The sequence below is a fragment of the Tachyglossus aculeatus genome, chromosome 24 (assembly GCF_015852505.1).
Source record: "Tachyglossus aculeatus isolate mTacAcu1 chromosome 24, mTacAcu1.pri, whole genome shotgun sequence".
In the NCBI taxonomy this organism is placed as follows: Eukaryota; Metazoa; Chordata; class Mammalia; order Monotremata; family Tachyglossidae; genus Tachyglossus; species Tachyglossus aculeatus.
Window position 1 is genome coordinate 24,062,782 of NC_052089.1, and position 19,500 is coordinate 24,082,281.

General features: G+C 51.1%; 1 protein-coding gene across 2 annotated transcripts in view; it reads left to right on the plus strand.

The window, feature by feature from the left end:
• RUNX1 (RUNX family transcription factor 1) overlaps nt 1–19,500 on the plus strand; it is a 93,067-nt gene that overhangs the window by 21,154 nt on the left and 52,413 nt on the right. For both annotated transcript variants that reach the window (XM_038766211.1, XM_038766212.1), the window contains exon 3: nt 5,630–5,734. In XM_038766211.1, the coding sequence (XP_038622139.1) occupies nt 5,630–5,734 (105 nt within the window). The remainder of the gene's footprint in view (nt 1–5,629; nt 5,735–19,500) is intronic.

Below are 19,500 nucleotides of genomic sequence, written 5' to 3' on the forward strand. Positions count from 1 at the left end.
GCTCAGCTCCCACGGCCTTCAGAGACCCACCTCGGCTTTTCCACTGAAACCCATTTCTGATTGCCCAAGGCTTTTACTACCTTCACAAGCTCTGAGGGAGAATCCAGCACTGGCCCCTTCCCCTGCCTTTCCCGGCATCCCACCCGGCTGGCTGTGGGAAAGGAAAGCTTCGGAGATAATGAATGGACTCAGTTAATAATAATAATAATAATGATAGCATTTATTAAGCACTTACTATGTGCAAAGCACTGTTCTAAGCGCTGGGGAGGTTACAAGGTGATCGGGTTGCCCCCCTGGGGGGCTCACAGTCTTAAATCCCCATATTACAAATGAGGTAACTGAGGCATAGAGAAGTTAAATGACTTGCCCAAAGTCACACAGCTGACAAGTGGCAGAGCCGGGATTCGAACCCATGACCTCTGACTCCAAAGCCCGTGCTCTTTCCACTGAGCCATGCTGCTTCCCCTATAGGATACCGACGATCAGGGACCCCGAGATATTCCTCCTCTTGTTCCCCATCCACGGCACCCATAAGCCCTTAGTATAGTGCTCTGCATACAGTAAGTGCTCAGTAAATACAATTGAACAAATATATGTGAACAGACCTGAATTCATCACCTGGTCTCCCCCAGATCCTCATGCCCTGGCAGGACACCCCTCTCCCCCCAAGATACCCAAACCCTAGCCCTCAGGAGAGAGACCCTCCTGTCCCACACCCTGGCTCCAATTTTATTCCCCGTGGTGAGCGCTCCCCAAAGGGTGGAAGGATGTTGGTCACCTCCTTCTCTGCCCCCACTGCCCACAGCGCAGGCTTAGTGTATGCTAGTGTGTTCCACAGGCTTGGCATGACCATTCATCTTCATGTTGCCAACTTGTACTTCCCAAGCGCTTGGTACAGTGCTCTGCACACAGTAAGCACTCAGTAAATATGATTGAGTGAATGAATGAATCTTCGCCACTGCGCATGGCTGGTTGCTATGCTATATGTTGCCAACTTGTACTTCCCAAGTGCTTAGTACAGTGCTCTGCACACAGTAAGTGCTCAATAAATACAATTGAATGAATGAATCTGTTCTCCCTTCTTCCTAGCTTTTGAGCCCTACATGGGACCTGGCTGTCTTGTTTCTACCCCAGCACTTAGTACAGTCCTTGGCACGTAGTAAGTAGTAAGTGCTTAACAAATACCTCAATTATTAAAAAAAATAGATCAGATCCAGATCCGCCTCCGGGTTAGTTGTCTCGCAGGCCCGCAATTCCATCTCGCTTTACTTTCCCTTGACCCTGCCTCTTTTGGGGCTCAGGAGAGCGGTTGGGAGAGGCCCTCTCCACCTCCACGCCCACGCACTTAAAATACCAGGACCGTTGGTCATTAGAGAAGGGAACACCGTCGGACCGGGAGAGTCTGGGAAGGGGCCCCGCGGTGGAGCAGGTCGAGGAGAAGGAAACGGCCCCGTCTCAGTGAGGCCGACCCGCTTAGCCAGTTCAGCGGGGCTGCCTTTCTGCCCTAAAAGAAGCCGGTCCTCGGCTCCTAACGGGGCAGAAAAGCAACTCAGGGGCTGACAGTTTGGGCAGGGGGAGGATGAGGAACAGGCGGAGATTAAAGATGGTCCATGTTTTTTCGGGGCCCAGAGAAAATACGTTCCTCCACACAAAGTCGAGAGTTGTACCCATTCCAGGGACTGTTTGTGGTCCCTGAAGCTGACGTGGAAATGTCTGAGAGTGGTGGAAGCAAGTACCGAGGTGCTTGTGGCTTGTCCTGCCCACTCAACTCTTGATTATCAATCAGTCAGTCAATCAATAGTATTCAGTGAGCACTTAGTGCATGCAGAGCGCCGTACGGATTATCTGCCTTGGGGATTATTCACAGAGGCGACTTTTCAACTTCGCAGCAAGCCACTGAGTGCCTTCTCTTATGCTAGGGCAGTAACCCTTATTCTGCAGCTGTGACTCTCTTTAATCAGTCAGTCAATCAGTTGATCTCCTCCTCTAGGCTGTGAGCTCATTGTGGGCAGGAGTGTGTCCATTCGTTATAGTATCCTCTTCCAAGCACTTAGTACAGTGCTTTGCACACGGTAAGCACTCAATAAATATGATTGAATGAGTGAATGGTATGAATTGAGTGCTCATTGTGTGCAGAGCAATGTACTAAATGTTTGGGAGTTGGTAAATACAACAGAATTGGTAGGCATGTTTCCTGCTTTAGGCTTGCCATAAACCCGTTCGAAGAGAGAATTGGGATGATGGCCCAGGGGCCCAGGCTTTGGCCCCCTCCCCTCTCCACCCAAGCAGCAAAATTGGGAAAGTTTGGGTTGTAGTAATGTAATGTTTATTAAGGGCTTACTGTGACCAAGCATTGTACTAAGCACGGGGGTAGATGGAGCACTTAGTACAGTGCCTGGCATATAGTAAGGGCTTAACAAATACCATCATTATTATTATATAAGATAATCAGGTCAGACACAGTTCCCATCCCACATGGGTTCTCTGAGATTGAGGGAGAGAGCAAGCAAGGATTTATTTAATCCCCATTTTACAGAAGAGGAAACTGAGGCTCAGAGAACTGAAGTAAACTTGCCCAAGGTCCCCCAGCAGGCAGGTGGCAGAGATGGGATTAGAACCCAGATCCTCTGACTCTCAGGCCTGCGTTCTTTCTTCTAGGCCTTACTGCTTCTCGGTTTGTTTATTCAGTCGCTGTTTTGGCTCTGTTTTTGACTTTGCTTCTGAGCGAGTTTGTGGCAGAAGTTGTAATGATTTATTAGGCTCTTACTTTGTAGAAAACACTGCACTGTGCCCACTTGTTTCTCTCCGGGCTTTCTTCCCCATGAGAAGGAGTGAGGAGTGTTTGCCAGGGAAAGATTAGGTCAGGTGGCTGAGGGGAGGGGAGGCGTTTCCCCCCTCTCCCCCCATCATCCATCCAAGTCTTCCTGAGCCCACCTGCATAATAATGGTAATAATAATGTTGGTATTTGTTAAACGCTTACTATATGCCAAGCACTGTTATAAGCACTGGGGAGGTTACATGGTGATCAGGTTGTCCCACGGGGGGCTCACACAATTTTAATCCCCATTTTACAGATGAGGTAACTGAGGCACAGAGAAGTTAAGTGACTTGCCCCGAGTCACAGAGCTGACAGTTGGCGGAGCCGGGATTTGAACCCATGAACTCTGACTCCAAAGCCCGTGAGCCACACTGCTTTTCACTTAAGTGCTTACTCTGTGCCAAACACTGTTCTAAGCGCTGGGGTAGATACTTGTTAATTAGGTTGGACACAGTCCCTGCCCCACCTGGGATCACACTCTTAATCCCGATTTTACAGATGAGGTAATTGAGGCCCAGAGAAGTGAAGTAACTTGCCCAAGGTCACACAGCAGACTTGTGAGGGAGCCAGGATTAGAACTCAGGTCCTTCTGACTCCCAGTGCCGGGCTCTATCCTTGGAGGATCCTGCCCCGGCTTCCCTTCCCCACCCAGGGCCTTGGGTGCTGTGGCACCCCTTGTCAGTCAGAGGGACGACGAACACAATCCAAGGTAGATTTTCAGCTCCTCCCGTAGGCCTTAAGCTCTGGCAGGGCAGGGATCAAGTCTACTTTCTTCTCCCAAGAGCTCTACAACCATTTAACTCTCAATAAAATAATTATTACTGACTGATTGACAGATTCATCGATTCTCTCCCCCACCCCGACGGTGCTTCCCGACGCGGCCGCCGCACTCGCTTACCACCTTGAGCCGGCCTCCTGCCAGCGGCCGAGCCAAACCCCGAGCTAGGGCCTTGATAAAATACTCGGTCAGCCTCGTGGGACGAAGCCATGGGCCGTCCCTGAAAAACCCCCACAGCGGCAACCAATCTCTGCCGGAGGGTCAGAGAGCATCCTCCCATGGGCAGCAGCCTTTTTCAACCTCAGACCGACGAGACCACTTACTTATTTATATTATTGACTTATTTATTTTTACCAGGGCCCGGCAGGCCCGGGCCTCCCTGGGTGCCTGACATTTCAGACTGAGACGTCCAGTCAGCCAGCCGGTATTTTTCCTGGGAAGTGGAGGGACCAGGCCGTGACTCTGCCGTCAGAGTCTTCCTCGGAGAGAGGTGCCCCTTGGGGAAGTCCGGGACTCCCGGGGTGCCGCGCCGGCTAACGGAGGAGAAAGGTCGAGAGCTCAAACCTGGGAGATTTCCTCCTGGGCAGCCCCTCTCTCCAAAGGCCTCTCTTACTCTCTATCAACCCCTAGCTCAGGGAGTCTGGGGAAAGAGTCTGGGGAGACAGATGATCTTTCTAGGGCCCCAGGACTGGAGCACTCAGAATACTTTTAAGTGAAGGAATCATGGGATGGAGGTGACCAAGGTTTTATCCCGCTCGTCTTACTTCCGTTCTGCGCAATGCGATGGTAGTGAAGACTGCCACCATCCCACTGTCAACAGACGGGAAGTTTTTCATCAGCCACATCAACCAACCCGAACTGAACGCCCAAAAGGTGGCCGGAGATTCAGCTAAGCACCTTGGAGTCTAATTTAGACACCAGACCCCGTGCCCACGGGGGATTGAGAACAGCCAGGTGGATTATCTCTCCGCCAATCAATCGAAATGTGGAGAAACACGTAGCGGGTCGTGGGTTGTGCAGGGGGTTGCAGAGTGGGTGGGTTCAGTGAGGTGACCTGGAATGGCGATGTAAAGGGGAGAAAGGCCCGGGCACCGGGCACCCCAAGAAGGCATGTTGGCTGGACCCGTTGGTCTGGACTTGAGCGGTTAAGGGGGTGGAGAAAGCAGAGGCGGTGAGCCTGCAGGTGGAGAACTCTGAAAGTCACAGATACAAGCGCTCGACTCCACATCTGGTGGAGAGGCCCTGAAGCCGCCCGTTGGAAGGTCTGAGAGAGGACGATGAGTTAAATAGAAAAATCAAAGCCAAAAATTCTTCAAACCAAACCAGAAGAATTATGGCGGTAATTGTTAAGTGCCTTTTCTTTGGCAAGCACTTTACCGAGTGCTGGGGTATAAACAAGATAATCAGGTTAGAGAACAGTCTCTCTCCCATGTGGGGCCCCCCGTCTAAGGAGGAGGAAGACCAGGTATTGAATACATGTTTTTCAGATAGTAATAATTATATGATATTTGTTAAGTGCTACCTAGGTGGCAAGCACTGTACTGAGAGCTGGGATAGCCACAGTTGTGAGCCCGTTGTTGCGTAGGGACCGCCTCTATATGTTGCCAACTTGGACTTCCCAAGCGCTTAGTCCAGTGCTCTGCACACAGAAAACACTCAATAAATACGATTGAATGAATGAACAAGATAATCAAGTCAAACGTGGTGCCCATCCCACATGGGACTCACAGTCTAACTAGGAGGGAGAAGAGGCACTGAATCCCCATTTTACAGATGAGGAAGTGAAGGCACAGAGAAGAGAAGTGACTTGTCTAAGTGGTAAAGCCAGGATTAGAACCCATGTCTCCTGCTTCCCAGGCTCGTGCCTTTTCCACTAGGCCACGTTGCTTCTCAGGGCCTCCACTCTGGCAGCGTCTGGGGAAGTGAGCCGGGTGGTCTAGGTCGGTCCGCCTTCCCCTCCCAACCCCGCCACCCAAGCAGAGGGCGTGCTGTCACCGTAGTAACGCCACAATACCTTTCTCTCTGCTCACAGGAAAGAGCTTCACCCTGACCATCACGGTCTTCACCAACCCGCCACAAGTAGCCACCTACCACCGAGCCATCAAAATCACCGTGGACGGACCTCGAGAGCCCAGAAGTAAGTCATGCCTTCCGGAAGCGATGGTTTCCGGGGTGCCGTTCTGGACCCCAGTTCTGATCTGGCGGGGTGCCGTGCTCAAACCTAGCGCCGGGGAGAGAGCAATCACCGAAGGCTCTCGGCGCGCAAAGGTTCACCTCTCGGCTGCCGGCCCAGTTCAGCGGCACAGGATGTTCCGACGACGGGCTGCGTGAGGCGCGTGGAAGGGCAGGCCCGGGCCCCCGGGCGGAAAAAAGGCAGGTCGGCTCCCGCAGGGCTGATAGTGCTTCCTGTGGCACTCAGACCCCAAGTGGCCTGCTTGGCTGGGGAAAATCAACAGCTCCTGCTCCGGCTTTGAGCAGTTGGCAGACGGGAGGAGAAAGTATGTCTGCTAGACGGTGCCTGACGGCCCTTGTGTTACGGTTTGCTGTACCTCCCGCGGCTTTAGAACTTAAGGAAACAGTAATTGGGGAGAACGGCGCTTCAAACCACCCGCTGGAATTTACTCCACGGACCCCTGGGTTCCTGGGTAGTTATTTTTGCCAAATGGAATTTGGGGGCCGGAGGAGAGGCCACGGCCGGGGCCAGGCGGCGGAGATGGGCCATTGGCTCTCTCCAGGGATAGATCCACACACATTTCACACAAGCCCAGCGTCCAAGGGAAAACCCCCAAGCTGATGCGAAGCTGGGAGCCGGGGCCACTCTAGCTCTTTCTGTCAGCCGTGTTGGTAGGGATTGACCTACTGTTAAGTTTAGGCCACATAGTGGACGGTCTCAGCACGTCTTCGAGATGGAAGTGAGAGCCAAGGTTGTCCCTTTCACCCAGCCCACCCCAACCTGCTATTTATTTCCCAAAGCTCCACTCCAGGGATCAGGGCCACCAGATCTGTCTGGGCCGCTTGCTCTTCTGGAAAGATCCATCTGCCGTCTTAGAAGTTAGAGGGTCTGCCACATTTGCTTACTGTGCCTCATCTCCCCCAACAGCCCAGGACGGTAGAGGAAAGATTTCTGGGAAATTATGTATGTGAGGAAATTCATGCATCCATTCTGAGAACCCCGTTCTCAGAAAGGACAGAGAGCACATCTCTGTGCCATGTAATATCAATGTGGTGTCAGAGAGACTTTCCCCCTAAAGCTTGAATGGTGACATGGAAAATTTTAGGGGCCCTTTTTCCAAATGAAATAATTCTCCCTGCAATGAAGCAGCATGGCTTAGTGACAGGAACATGGGTTTGGGAGTCAGAGGAGGTGGCTCTGCCACTTGCCTGCTGTGTGACCTTGGGCAAGTCACGTAACTTCTCTGTGCCTCAGTTACCTCCTCTGTAAAATGGGGATTAAGACTGTGAGCCCCACTTGGGACAACCTGATTACCTTGTATCTATCCCAGTGCTTAAAGCAGTGCCTGGCACGTTGTAAGCTCTTAACAAGTACCATTATTATTACTATTATTGTTATTATTACTTAACTTCCTTGTGCCTCAGTTGCCTCAACTGTAAAATGGGGATTAAATACCTGTTCCCCCTTCTAGTAAAACTGTGACCCTCATGTGGGACAGGGAGGGTGTCCATCCTGATTAACTTGTATCTACCCCAGTGTTTAGAACAGTGCTTGACACATAATAAGTGCTTTACAAATGCAATAATAATAATATGAAGTACTAGTAATAGTACCAGCAGTGATGGTATTTATTGAATCCCTACTGCATACAATGTACTGTATTAAGTGCTTGGGAAGGTACAGCAGAAGCCCCAGACACATGCTTTGCCAAAAATAATAATAACAATAATTTAAAAAACACTTACCAAGTGCCAAACACTGTACTAAGAACTGGGGTAGATACAAGATCATCAGGTGAGACATAGTCTCTGTCCCCCATAGGGCTCACAGTCTAAGAGGGAGGGAGAACAGGTCTCTGATCCCCATTTAACAAGGAACTTCACACTCCAACTGGTGCTGGAACACGGCACTTCATGCCGATTGAGAGACTAAAATGTTCTGACTATTCTGCCATCAGTCAGTCAACAGGTATTTTCTGAGCGCCTAGAGGAATTGGAGCCCATGTTAGAGAGCAGATATGGTCCCTTCTTTCAAGTCGCTCACTGCCCATTAGATGAGATAAACCAGACAAGTATATATTATCCACATAAATTCAGACAAATCCATAGAATAATTAGAAGGGGGAAGTGGAAATAGGAGAAAGTCAATATCGGGTCACGCTGGGGAGTTGGAGAGGAGGTGGGGTGATAATAATGATCATTGTGGCAGTTGGTACGCATTTATATATGCCAAGTACTGTACTAAATGCAGGGGAAAATGCAGGATAATCAGTTTGAACACAATCCCAGTCCCGCATCAGTCATCAATTGATAGTATTTATTGAGTGTCCACTATTTGCAGAGCGCTTTACTAAGTGCTTGGGAGGAGTACATCGGGGAAGACTTCCCAGAGGAGAATTTGGCCTTGAGCTAATCAGTCAATCCGTGGTATTTATTGAGCACTCACTGTGTGCCTTCAACTCTACTAGGCATCTGGGAGAGAACAATATAGAAGAGTTGATAGGTTCCCTGCTCACAGTGAGTCCCCATTCTAGAGCCACGAGGTGGAGGGAGGAAGGAAGGGAATGAGGATTGACCGTGAGGAGCAGAGAGACTGTTTCTTGTGTGAAGGATGCCGTGGAGGCCCAGGCGGAGGGTTGAAGTGAGGTTGGGGAGGGAGGAGTGTAAGGGCCGAGCAGTAAAGGCTCCCAGCAGCTTGGCAGAACTCGCCGTCGCAAGATGAGCGGATCACACACCTAATCTCTCCTAGTGCTTCTCAGAACCATTAGCACAACCCAACGGCAACAGCCGAGCAGCAGAGTGGGTGTCCCCACCTGACCCATCCGGGCACCAGGCCCGGCCCTCTGGAGAGAGACGGTCCCGGTGATGTCATAGCCCAAAGTCTGTTTTGTCAAGTCTCCCTCGCATCCAGGACAGGGAGAAATTTAATTAAAAATTCAAAAGGTGAATAAAGCAAATATTGACAATTTCTGAGGACAGCTCCTTCCCCTCAGGTTCAAACAGCCTCACGTTATTTGTGCCGGGCCCGGCCCGAAATCACCAGAGGGGCCTAGAGCCCAGTTCTCTGTATTCCAGGGGACTGAGGCTGGGGGAGGGAAAGACTGCCTCTCGGGGAAGTCCCCCGTCCCCCGTGATCCTGGTTGTTGATGCCTCTTCGGCACCTGAACCGTGCCTCAGCGCCGGGCCCGGCAGCCCCGTGTCGGCCGGAACCGAGGGAGGCAGACCCCATCCTGGTTTGGCCCGGCTGCACTTGTCCTCCCGCTGTCTCCAGGCCCTCCCCTGGAGAAGGCCAGAGCTCTGGTGATTCCCGTCAGATTGACGTGACCCTAGGCCCGGCCCTCCCAAAAAGAACCCCCTTCTAGACTGTGAGCCGGTGTTGGGTAGGGACCGTCTCTATATGTTGCCAACTTGTACTTTCCAAGCGCTTAGTATAGTGCTCTGCACACAGTAAGCACTCAATAAATGCGATTGAATGAATGAATGAACCCCAGTCCCAATGGTAACCCCCCAATTAGTAAGCAACCATTACTACCAGAACAACAGCCCCGATGATGGGGAGAATTCAGAGGCAGGCCAGGTTCCCAAGGTCCTGCCGGCCACCGAGCTGACGGGCTGTGGCATGGGCCGGGCCTTTGTGGGCCCGCATTCATCCATCCCCAACGGTTCCAGGACCCCGGGCCGGCTTTAGGGATCCTGGGCAAGTCACCCTGCCTCTCCCCACCCCCAGCCTGCGGGTTTTGAGCACCGGGCGGAGACCGGGGGGCGATGGGGTTCCTCGGCGACGGAAGCCCAATCCCCACCCCTGACGCCCAGGTGTCCGGCCCACATGGGGTGGAAACATTTTATTTCTCTCAGAATATATAACGAGCAACCTTGGGTATGCGTGGGTAGCACTAGAAGAATCAATAGAAAAAATAAATAACCACAGAAATGCTAAATAATTCAAGGGTCCAGTGAATAAGTATATACAACATAACGTCTTCGGCAGAGTAGGCCACAGATTTCCGTTTCAATTATGTAGGAAGCTTTCTTTAACCTTATTTAAATAGTACTTAAAATGGATCTACATGAATGCCATATAAACGATGGTGTATTTAATACATATACACAGACTATTCTCCATGATAGAGTCATTCGGGAACCTACAGTGGCACCCTGTTTCGCCTTTTCCCACATAAATGTCACGCCAGAATACCATAGTGGATTTCTTCCTGCAGTCACAAACCCCCTTCCTGTACCATCTCAGGGTCAATATTGACAGCAGCGTAGCAAACGCCTGCTGCGTGCAGAGTACTGAACCAGTCAAAATCAGTCAGAGGCACCATCCCTGCCTGCAGAGAGTTTTCTTTCTCACAGGAAGGCAGTAGACATAGGTGGGTGGATATTCCCTCATTAAAAGTGCAAAAAGAGACATAAAAAACGGCACAAGGGAATAGAGAAATCAAGAGTAATTCAATGGCCAGCATCCTGAGCCACGGGGGTGGCTTAGGGTGGTGATATGCACAGAGAGGGAAGAGGAGGAATCAGGGAAAAGCACCTGGAAGGAGGTGACTTTTTAGGACGGTTTGCCGGTGGCAGAGCTGACCCGACCTGTGGAGGAAGAATCGGGAGAGAGGGACAGTTGAGGCGAGCTGAGACGTAGCCAACTTCAACTGCATTTTCTCTCGGTAAGGGAAAACCGGTTTATTTTGCCTTTTGGATGTTTAATCCGTCTACACCCCCCCCCCCCTTGCACCCCACCCCTTCGTCTTTCAGGGGTGTGGTCTTCTTCAGTTACCTGGGGAGAGTTCCCGGACAAAATGCTGTCACCTGGTTACCGTGGTGTTGTCTTGGTCTCCCGGGCGCTGCCTTGAGCCTGTGTTTACTTAGTCTGGGTCTGATGGTTGTTCACCTCTGAAAGTCTCCCTGAGGAAAAGTTCCGACCGGGACAGGTCTGGTCAGCTTACTTGTAAAAGTTCCCAAACCCTCCATTCCAGCAAGGCCATGGAGAGCTCCCTTGATGTTGCCTCTTGGGAGCACGGGGAGAGGGAGAGAGAGAGAAAGAGTGTGTACGTGTACACGTATCCCATGGGTATACACATGGACTGTTGTTCAACGTACCCTTCTAGTTTGTCACTAAGCCAAAGGCCACTAAAAACACGCTCCCTAGCATTCATTCTGCACTTTCAAACTATTTCTCCACCGGGAGATGTCGGCCTTCCATTTTTCATTGAAAAACTCACTTTGGACTCATAAAACATGATTGTTTACCCTAGATGCTTTGCTCCTGGGAGAAAGCCATTAGCCGTAACAGACAGCAACGAGCTGTGCTTCATAAAAAGGAAAAATGAGGAAATGCAGAAGAAATATGCACTCTGTTCTATGAGCTATCGTACCAGGGTCTTTGGACCTAACTTGAAATTCCTACTTCCCTCCTCCCTCTCCCCGGTTCTTTTTCTTTTAATGTGCTACTTTGTTCTTTAAATGTGTGCAGTGGAAGGGGAGGAGTCAGGAAGGAATTTACGAGGGCTTGAAGCTTAAGGCTGATCTGTCAGGTTCTGTGTTCCGTTCGACCAGTGTCAGTCTGCTGACATTGTAGGATATGCTCACCCCTTGGCCTTTCCCGAGGTTTTTATTGGTTTTCCGTCAGCCCTGATTGGGTGCGGAGCGCTGTACTGTACTGGACACGGTCCCTGGCCCTTCTTCACAGACCACACCTGCATTCAGAACTCCCTAGGAGGCCTAGGAGTCAGAGGACCTGGCTTCCAATCTTGACTTGCCCGCTGGGTGACCTTGGGCAAGTCACTTGATTCCTTGGGGCCTCAGTTCCCTCCTTGGCAAAATGGGGATGAAATAAATACCTTTCCCCCTCCTGCTTAGACTATGAGCCCCCTGTAGGAGCTGCATCTGGCTTGATAAACTTGTATCTACCCCAGCACTTAGAACAGTGCTGGACACGTAGTAAGCGCTTATTATTAATCAATTAGTCTAGCGAGGTACCCACCTGCTATGTGGTATATATTTGGGGCCGAGACAGGCCAGCCAAGGTACAAAGCCTTTTGGGACTCAAAGAGCAAGTTTTTTTGCTAGGTAAATTGGGTTAATCCACTCTCCCTCAGCCCCTATAAAGATAGAGAGTGGGAATTTATGGATTTGGCGTAGCCACAGGCTGGCTGGACGCATTCCTTTTCATTTCATCTCGGACACCCCAACGGGCTTTTTTCCGATCTTTCTCCTTGGGAACGTCACTTCGATTTTTCTTCCCTTCAACCGGTCCTTATCAACAGGTCTGCGTTGAGCAACTCTAAAGGCCGAGCTTTGGTACTTTGGGCAGAGGAGAGGGAGGAAGGGCGGGGTTCTGTGTTGAGGAACAGGCTTCTGCTCTCAAGGAGCTTCCAGTCTAATGCAGAAGGCCCGGACAATCCTATTTATTGAGCACTTACTATGTGCAGAGCACCATACTAAACAATTGGGAGAATTAGCAGGCATGTTCCCTGCCTATAATGAGCTTACAGTCTAGAGTGGGAGACAGAAGATATATATATATATATATATATATATATATATATATGTGTGTGTGTGTGTGTGTGTGTGTGTGTGTGTGTGTATGTAATAATAATAATGCTTGGCACATAGTAAGCACTTAACAAATGCCATCATTATTATTATTATTATTCTCTGGGCCTCAGTTCCCTCTTCTGTAAAATGGGGATTAAGACTGTGATCCCCATGGCAGACAACCTGATGACCTTGTATCCCCCCAGTGCTTAGAACAGTGCTTGGCAAATAGTAAGCACTTAAATGCCATTATTATCATTATTATTATTATTATTATTATGCATTTATTAAGCGCTAACTATGTGCAAAGCACTGTTCTAAGTGCTGAGCACTGTTCTAAGTGCTGCACATATCTGCATGTAGACACTCATATCCATACGTGATATACACATAGAATGCCTGAAATCGGCTGCTTCCAAGAGCTTAGTCCAGTGCTCTGTACGCTGTAGGTGCTCAGTAAATGGCAGTGATTCATCCCTCCCCCACCGCCCCAAGGATCAGAAAACAGGACCAGCGCATTCCTTGGATTGCCTGCAGCCCTGAACTCCCAAGGGGAGGAAGTTACAAAATGAGTAAGTGCCATACTGTCACATCTAATTTCCCAAATGAACACTTGTCTTTTCCTCTCTGTGTTTCATACTTAATCTTGTGTGTGAGAGTGTGTGTGTGTACATACACAAACAGAAGAATTAAAACCCCTCCTGATATGGTGGATCAGGTCTCGGTATTCAGGCTTGAAGGAGAGCGGATGAAGTGAAGGGAAGAAAGCTTCCTGGAGGCAGCGGGTCGGCGAGGTCCGAGGAGTCCCATGGGGGAGTTTTGAGGAAGCGATTGAGACAGAAGGGTAGAATCGTGGACAGATTCCAGGGTCCGAACAACTGCTTATCAGAGTCCTTTATTTACCGCTCAGACAGGGCCGAAGATGTTTGACGTACTTCGGAGCTCTCCGGGGCTGTGGAGGGAGCTTCTTCCATTTCCTCTGGCAGCCTTGAGAGCCCCCTGGCTAACGTGGGGAGGAGGCGGAGAACCAGGGTAGTACTGAGGAGAACTCATCCCTTGTGCAGCGGTTGGGAACAAAGCTAACCAACTTGTACTTCCCAAGTGCTTAGTACAGTGCTCTGCACACAGTAAGCACTCAATAAGTACGATTGAATGAATAACCAGGGTCACGGAAGCAGTCCCAGGGGCGAATTGCTCGAGAGGCCTTTGCCAGTATGCTCTTCCACCCTCGTGCTCACCCCCCAACCATGATATAGTCCAAATATCGGCTTTTTTTCATTTCTGATTCCGGCATAATTGTGCTGCTCTGACAGCCCTCAGCCAACCCAGCGCCTCCTCCCTTCCCTGGGATCCTCCCCCTCCATGGACACTGACCCTAACCTGGAGTGAGGAGCAAATCCATTATCCGGGGAGTCGGGAACCTCTGGATGGCCGAGTTTCTCTCTAATAATAATCGTGGCATTTGTTAAGTGCTCACTGTGTGCCAAGTGCTATAAAAACGCTGGGTTAGATACAAGGTCATCCGGTCGGATATGGTCCCTGTCCCCCTGGGGCTCCCGGCCTAAAACGGAGGAGGGAAAACGGCGTGGCCGAGCAGGTAGGTCACGGGCCTGGGAGTTAGAAGGACCTGGGTTCTAATTCCAGCTCTGTCAATCGTCTGCCGTGTGACGTTGGGCAAGTCACTTCACTCCTCTAGGCCTCAGTTACCTCATCTGGAAAATGGATAATAAGACTGTGAGCCCCATGTGGGATAGGGACTGTATCCAACCTGATAAGCTTGTATCTAGAGAAGCAGCATGGTTCAGTGGAAAGATCACGGGCTTTGGAGTCAGAGGTCATGGGTTCAAATCCCGGCTCTGCCACTCGTCAGCTGTGTGACTTTGGGCAAGTCACTTCACTTCTCTGGGCCTCAGTTCCCTCATCTGTAAAATGGGGATTAAGGCTGTGAGCCCCCTCGTGGGACAACCTGATCACCTTGTATCCCCCCCGGCACTTAGAACAGTGCTTTGCACATAGTAAGTGCTTAACAAATACCATCCTTATTATTATTATTATTACCCCAGTGCTAGTACAGTGCCTGACACATAGTAAGTGCTTAACAAATACCATAAAAAAAAGAAGAGGTATCAAGTTGGATAGGGACCGTCTCTATATGTTGCCAACTTGTACTTCCCAAGCGCTTAGTACAGTGCTCTGCACACAGTAAGTGCTCAATAAATACGATTGAATGAATGAATGAAATCCCCCTTTAAAGGTGAGGAAACTGAGGCCCAGAAAAGTGAAGGGACTTGCCTGGGGCCATGAGCCCGTTGTTGGGTAGGGACTGTCTCTATATGTTGCCAACCTGTACTTCCCAAGCGCTTAATACAGTGCTGTACACACAGTAAGTGCTCAATACATATGATTGAATGAATGAATGAATGCAGCAGGCAAGTGGTAGAAGGGGGATTCGAACCCAGGTCCTCTGACTCCCAGCCCCAGGCTCTTTCATTAATCCACATGGCATCCTGGCCCAGCTGACCAAATTGGCTGGCTCAACTACTCCGAGCTCCTCCCTGCCCCACCCCCGGCACTCCCGTCCTGGAGTGAGGATCAGATCAGTCATCCAGGGAGTCAAGCACCCAATGATGACAAATTGCTTCTGACTTTGCATCCTTCTGCACTGCCTTCCTGTGAGTCGACCATCCTTCCGGTACAAGCAGCGGAAGAAGCAGCGTGGCTCAGTGGAAAGAGCACGGGTTTTGGAGTCAGAGGTCATGCGTTTGAATGACGGCTCTGCCACATGTCTGCTGTGTGACCTTGGGCAAGTCACTTAACTTCTCTGAGCCTCAGTTCCCTCATCGGTAAAATGGGGATTACGACTGTGAGCCCCACGTGGGACAACCTGATCACTTTGTATCCCCCCCCCAGTGCTTAGAACAGTGCTTTGCACATAGTAAGTGCTTAACAAATGCCACCATTATCATTATTATTACCTCTGTGGAGACGACCGTTTCCCCCATTACCCGTTAAACTCTAGCTCTAACTCCAAACCCCCGCGGTGCTCTGGTCCCTCTCCCCAACTCCTGTGGGTTTATTTTTGTTCTGTGACATGCTCGGGGGTGGGGGGCATTCATTCATTCAATCGTATTTATTGAGCGCTTACTGTATGCACAGCACTGTACTAAGCACTTGGAAAGTACAAGTTGGCTACATATGGAGACGGTCCCTACCCATCAACGGTCTCACAGTCTAGAAGGGGGGGCATGGCCTGTGCCCATCCCATGGGCTCACCCGGGGGTCTCTGTACCCCCTTGCCCAGGTTGGGCCTGGCCCAGGCCGTGGCGCCTGCCCATACGCCTCTTTCCTTCTCTCTCTGGTGTCCCTGTGCACTTTTGGGCTGGGATTTGGGAATTAGGCTTCCGCCAGGAGAAATGTTACCCCCCTCAAGCCTCGGCCTAGCTTCCCCCTGGGGTGGGGGTCAGATGTAGCCATGATTTCGTCTCCCAAAACCCCAGTGGCCACATTCCCGCCCCTCCGGTGACACATTGCCACGAACAGGTTCTTGGAAAATGACCCCCGTTGGTTCGGTAGGTGAGTCACACCCTTGGCCAATCCGCTGGGCCGCAGAGTAAATATGTCGGGGCATCAGGGAAGGAGAAGAACCGTTAAAGGGTGAATCATCTGGGAGGGCCGGGCGGGTCTCCAGACGGGCTCAGTCGGCCAGCCGGAACTTAAAGGGTTGGGAATGTTTGCCCTGGGGAAGGGGAGGCAGGTCTGCATGCCTCAGTTGTGGTCCCCCAGGCTGCGGGGGTTAGGAGATGCCTATTTGCCTCAGTTTCCCCTGCCCCCACATGTGTGAAGAAGTAGCAGCCCAGAGGCAAGACAGGAAGGTGGGTGTGATAGCGAGGCTATTCCTGTCCCTGTTGGTGATCTCATCGCTCCTTCACCGCCTCGCTGGGAGGCAGGGAGTGGTAAGGAGGTTCCCTTCCCCACCTGTCCACTTTTCTCAGGCAGGAAAACTGAAGCCCAGAGAGGTTTAGCCATTGATCCGAGGTCACCCAGCCATCTAGGGCTAGACTTTAGCCCTCCTGAACCCAGCACTCCCTCTACCCACCCCCTGGCTGACCTCAGATGAGTCACTTAACTTCTCTGGGCCTCAGTTCTCTCATCTGTAAAATGGAGATTCCGTATCCGTTCTCCCGCTTAGACTGTAAGCCCCATGGGGGACAGGGACCGTGTCCGACCTCATTGTCTTGTATCTACGCCTGTGTGAACTTGGGCAAGTCACTTCACTTCTCTGGGCCTCAGTTACCCCATCTGTAAAACGGGGATTGAGACTGCAAGCCTCACATGGGACAGGGACTGTGTCCAACCCGATTTGCTTGTATACACCCCAGTGCTTAGTATATTGCCTAGCACATAGTAAGCGCTTAACAAACACCACAATTATTATTATTACCCTAGTGCTTAGTGCTTGGCCCCTAGTGAGCCCTTAACAAATATCACTACTTTATTATTAGTAGTAGTAGTAGTAGTAGTAATATTTTAACTACTGTATCAGGCAGCCATACATCCGCTCACGACTCCAAGGGAAAGAAACAGTTTTGTTCTCCTCCAGAATGGCATCCGAAGGGCAGGCCGCCGGGCCCGATGACATCCCCATGCCTCTTGCAACGTGGAAAGAAAAATATCCCATCCCCACGGCCCCTCACAGAGCCCCTCCAGACTGGCTTTCCCGAGGCGGGCTGGTCTGAATCTTCAGTGCCACATGGTAGCCCCAGGTGTCCACCAACCCCACCTGAAATTTTCCGAGGGGAGGGTCCCCTCCCAGCCCCAGCGTCCCAAGAGTCCTCATCCCCTTTCCTCCTCCCACTGTCCCTCCCATTCGGGTTCGAGGCCTACCTGCTCTGCCTATCTGCGCGATCTAGCCGCAAACAGTTTGGGTTGACCACACCACTTCCCTATTGAAAGTTAATACTGTTTGACTCATTCTCAGTCCCTAACCTGGAGCCAAAGAAAACAAGCCAAAGAATAACCTGCTTGTGTGTGCCGTTTGGAAAGCGCTCAGAGGCCTTGCTTTCAAAATACTCCACAGTAGCTCACTATATCTCTCGTTCTCGGCAGCCGCGGAGGAAACGAAGGAAGCGGGAGAGGTGAAAGAGGGAGAGAGAAGTGGTGCGGTGGGAGGGGGCGGTTAGAGCCCCTGGAAATTTATGAGCTTTCATTGAACTGGAATTATGCTTGTGCCCATCAGAGTAGCAGCACAGAGAAGCGACTGTTTCAGGAGTGAAAAAACACGTTGAGAACAGCTCCGAGCACATCATTCCACATGGCTCGGCAGGGCCGCCCGGGGTGAACCAGCAGTCTCAAAGTAAGGCCCAGCCGGAATGATGAGGATGTGAATAGTGATATTCTTTAAGCGCTTACTATATGCTTATTAAGCACCATGCTTAGCTCTGGGGTCGCTAAAAGGCAGTTGGGTTGGAGAAAGTCCCTGTTCCACATGCGACTCACATGGTAAGAGGGAGGGAGAGAGAATGGCTACCAAATCCCCATTTTACAGATGAGGAGACTGAGGCCGAGGGAGGTGAAATGACTTGCCCAAAATCACACAGCAAACAAGAAGGGAAGCTACAGAGTTTCCCAAGGCTCTAGTGGGAGCCCTCAGATTTTCAAGCGGAAAGAGTTGCCCTGGGCGGAGGCTTGGGATAAGAGGGCTTGGGCGGGAGAGGCGTCTCAACATTTCTGCCACCTGATCCACTTTTGTCCCGCAGTCCTTCTAGGTCCCCAAGGAGACTTGATACCTGGGCTGGGGTCTTCTAAAACACACATGCCTAGGCCCCTGCCGATCCTTCTGGGTTTCCCTACACATCTCCCAAATCTTCCCCCTACTCCCCACCCGAACTGCTTCCCGCCCCCACCAGCGTGAGTTCCGGTTTTGTCATGGCTAGACTATCGCATTAGCGTCCTCGTTGGGCTCCAATCCTGTAGCATCCAGCCAATCCCGGCTCCAATCTCTCCTACTCGCCACCCCACAGATCGACTTCCTGAAGCATCGCTCAGCCCATATCTCTCCTCTCTTTAAAACTTTCTGCTGCCTTCCTGCTTCTCTTGGCATCAAACAAAATCTCCTCACAGCTTCAAGGCTCTCCCCCATGTGGCTCCACCATCCCTCTTCGCTCTCTTCTCCCGCTTTTCCCCAACCCTCCGTCTTCGCTCCTCCCAAGCCGACCTTCTAGGGGTCCCTTGCTTCCGACTCACCCGCCTCCATTCCCCCACAGCTCGGCATGTCCTCCATCCTTATATCGGACAGACCACAACTCTCCCCACATTCGAATCCCTCCTTAAACCCCACCTCCTTGACCAAGCTTTTCCAGATTAATTTCCCAGCAATCTGAGGTCTGATTCAGGTCTGGGTGGGACCTGAATTTATTTATTTTACTTGTACATATCTATTCTATTTATTTTATTTTGTTAATACGTTTTGTTTTGTTCTCTGTTTCCCCCTTCTAGACTGTGAGCCCACTGTTGGGTAGGGACAGTCTCTATACATTGCCAACTTGTACTTCTCAAGTGCTTAGTACAGTCCTCTGCACACAGTAAGCGCTCAATAAATGCGATTGATTGATTGATTGATTGATTGACCAGAAGTAAGCCCTAAGCCGAACGATAATAGGGTGGCCCCAGGGGCTTCTTCCCCAGCAACTCAAGGGCCGTCCACATGGCCCGTGGCCCTCCAAGGCCACGCCTGACCTGTCCCCCGGGATGCTGTTTGAAGAGGGGCAGCATTGAAGAGGGGTGACTAAACTGGGTTCAATTTGGGGCTGGGCTGGTCCCCGATTTGTGGCCTCAAGCCGAAAGCAAGTTGGCCCCTTGCCTGAACGGGTTTGTCACTGATAAGTCAGCCCCAGGTGCACGGGCAAGAAGGAAGGAAGGGAAAACTGGTCACCGGTCCCAGAGATGTGCTGGCATTCCTGAGCCGGCGGCAGGCCTGACCTGCCCACATTCTGCCCTCTTCCACCACCCCTCAGCCAGGTAGACAGAAATGCCATCAGGCCCCACCCCAAACCTCCACACCCCCAGCCCCGGGCATTTAGATGCAGCGAGGCCTAATGGAAAGAGCATAGGCCTGGGAGCCGGAGGACCTGGGTTCTAATCGTGGCTCCACCACTTCTGTGCAAGTCACTTCACTTCTCTGGGCTTCAGTTACCT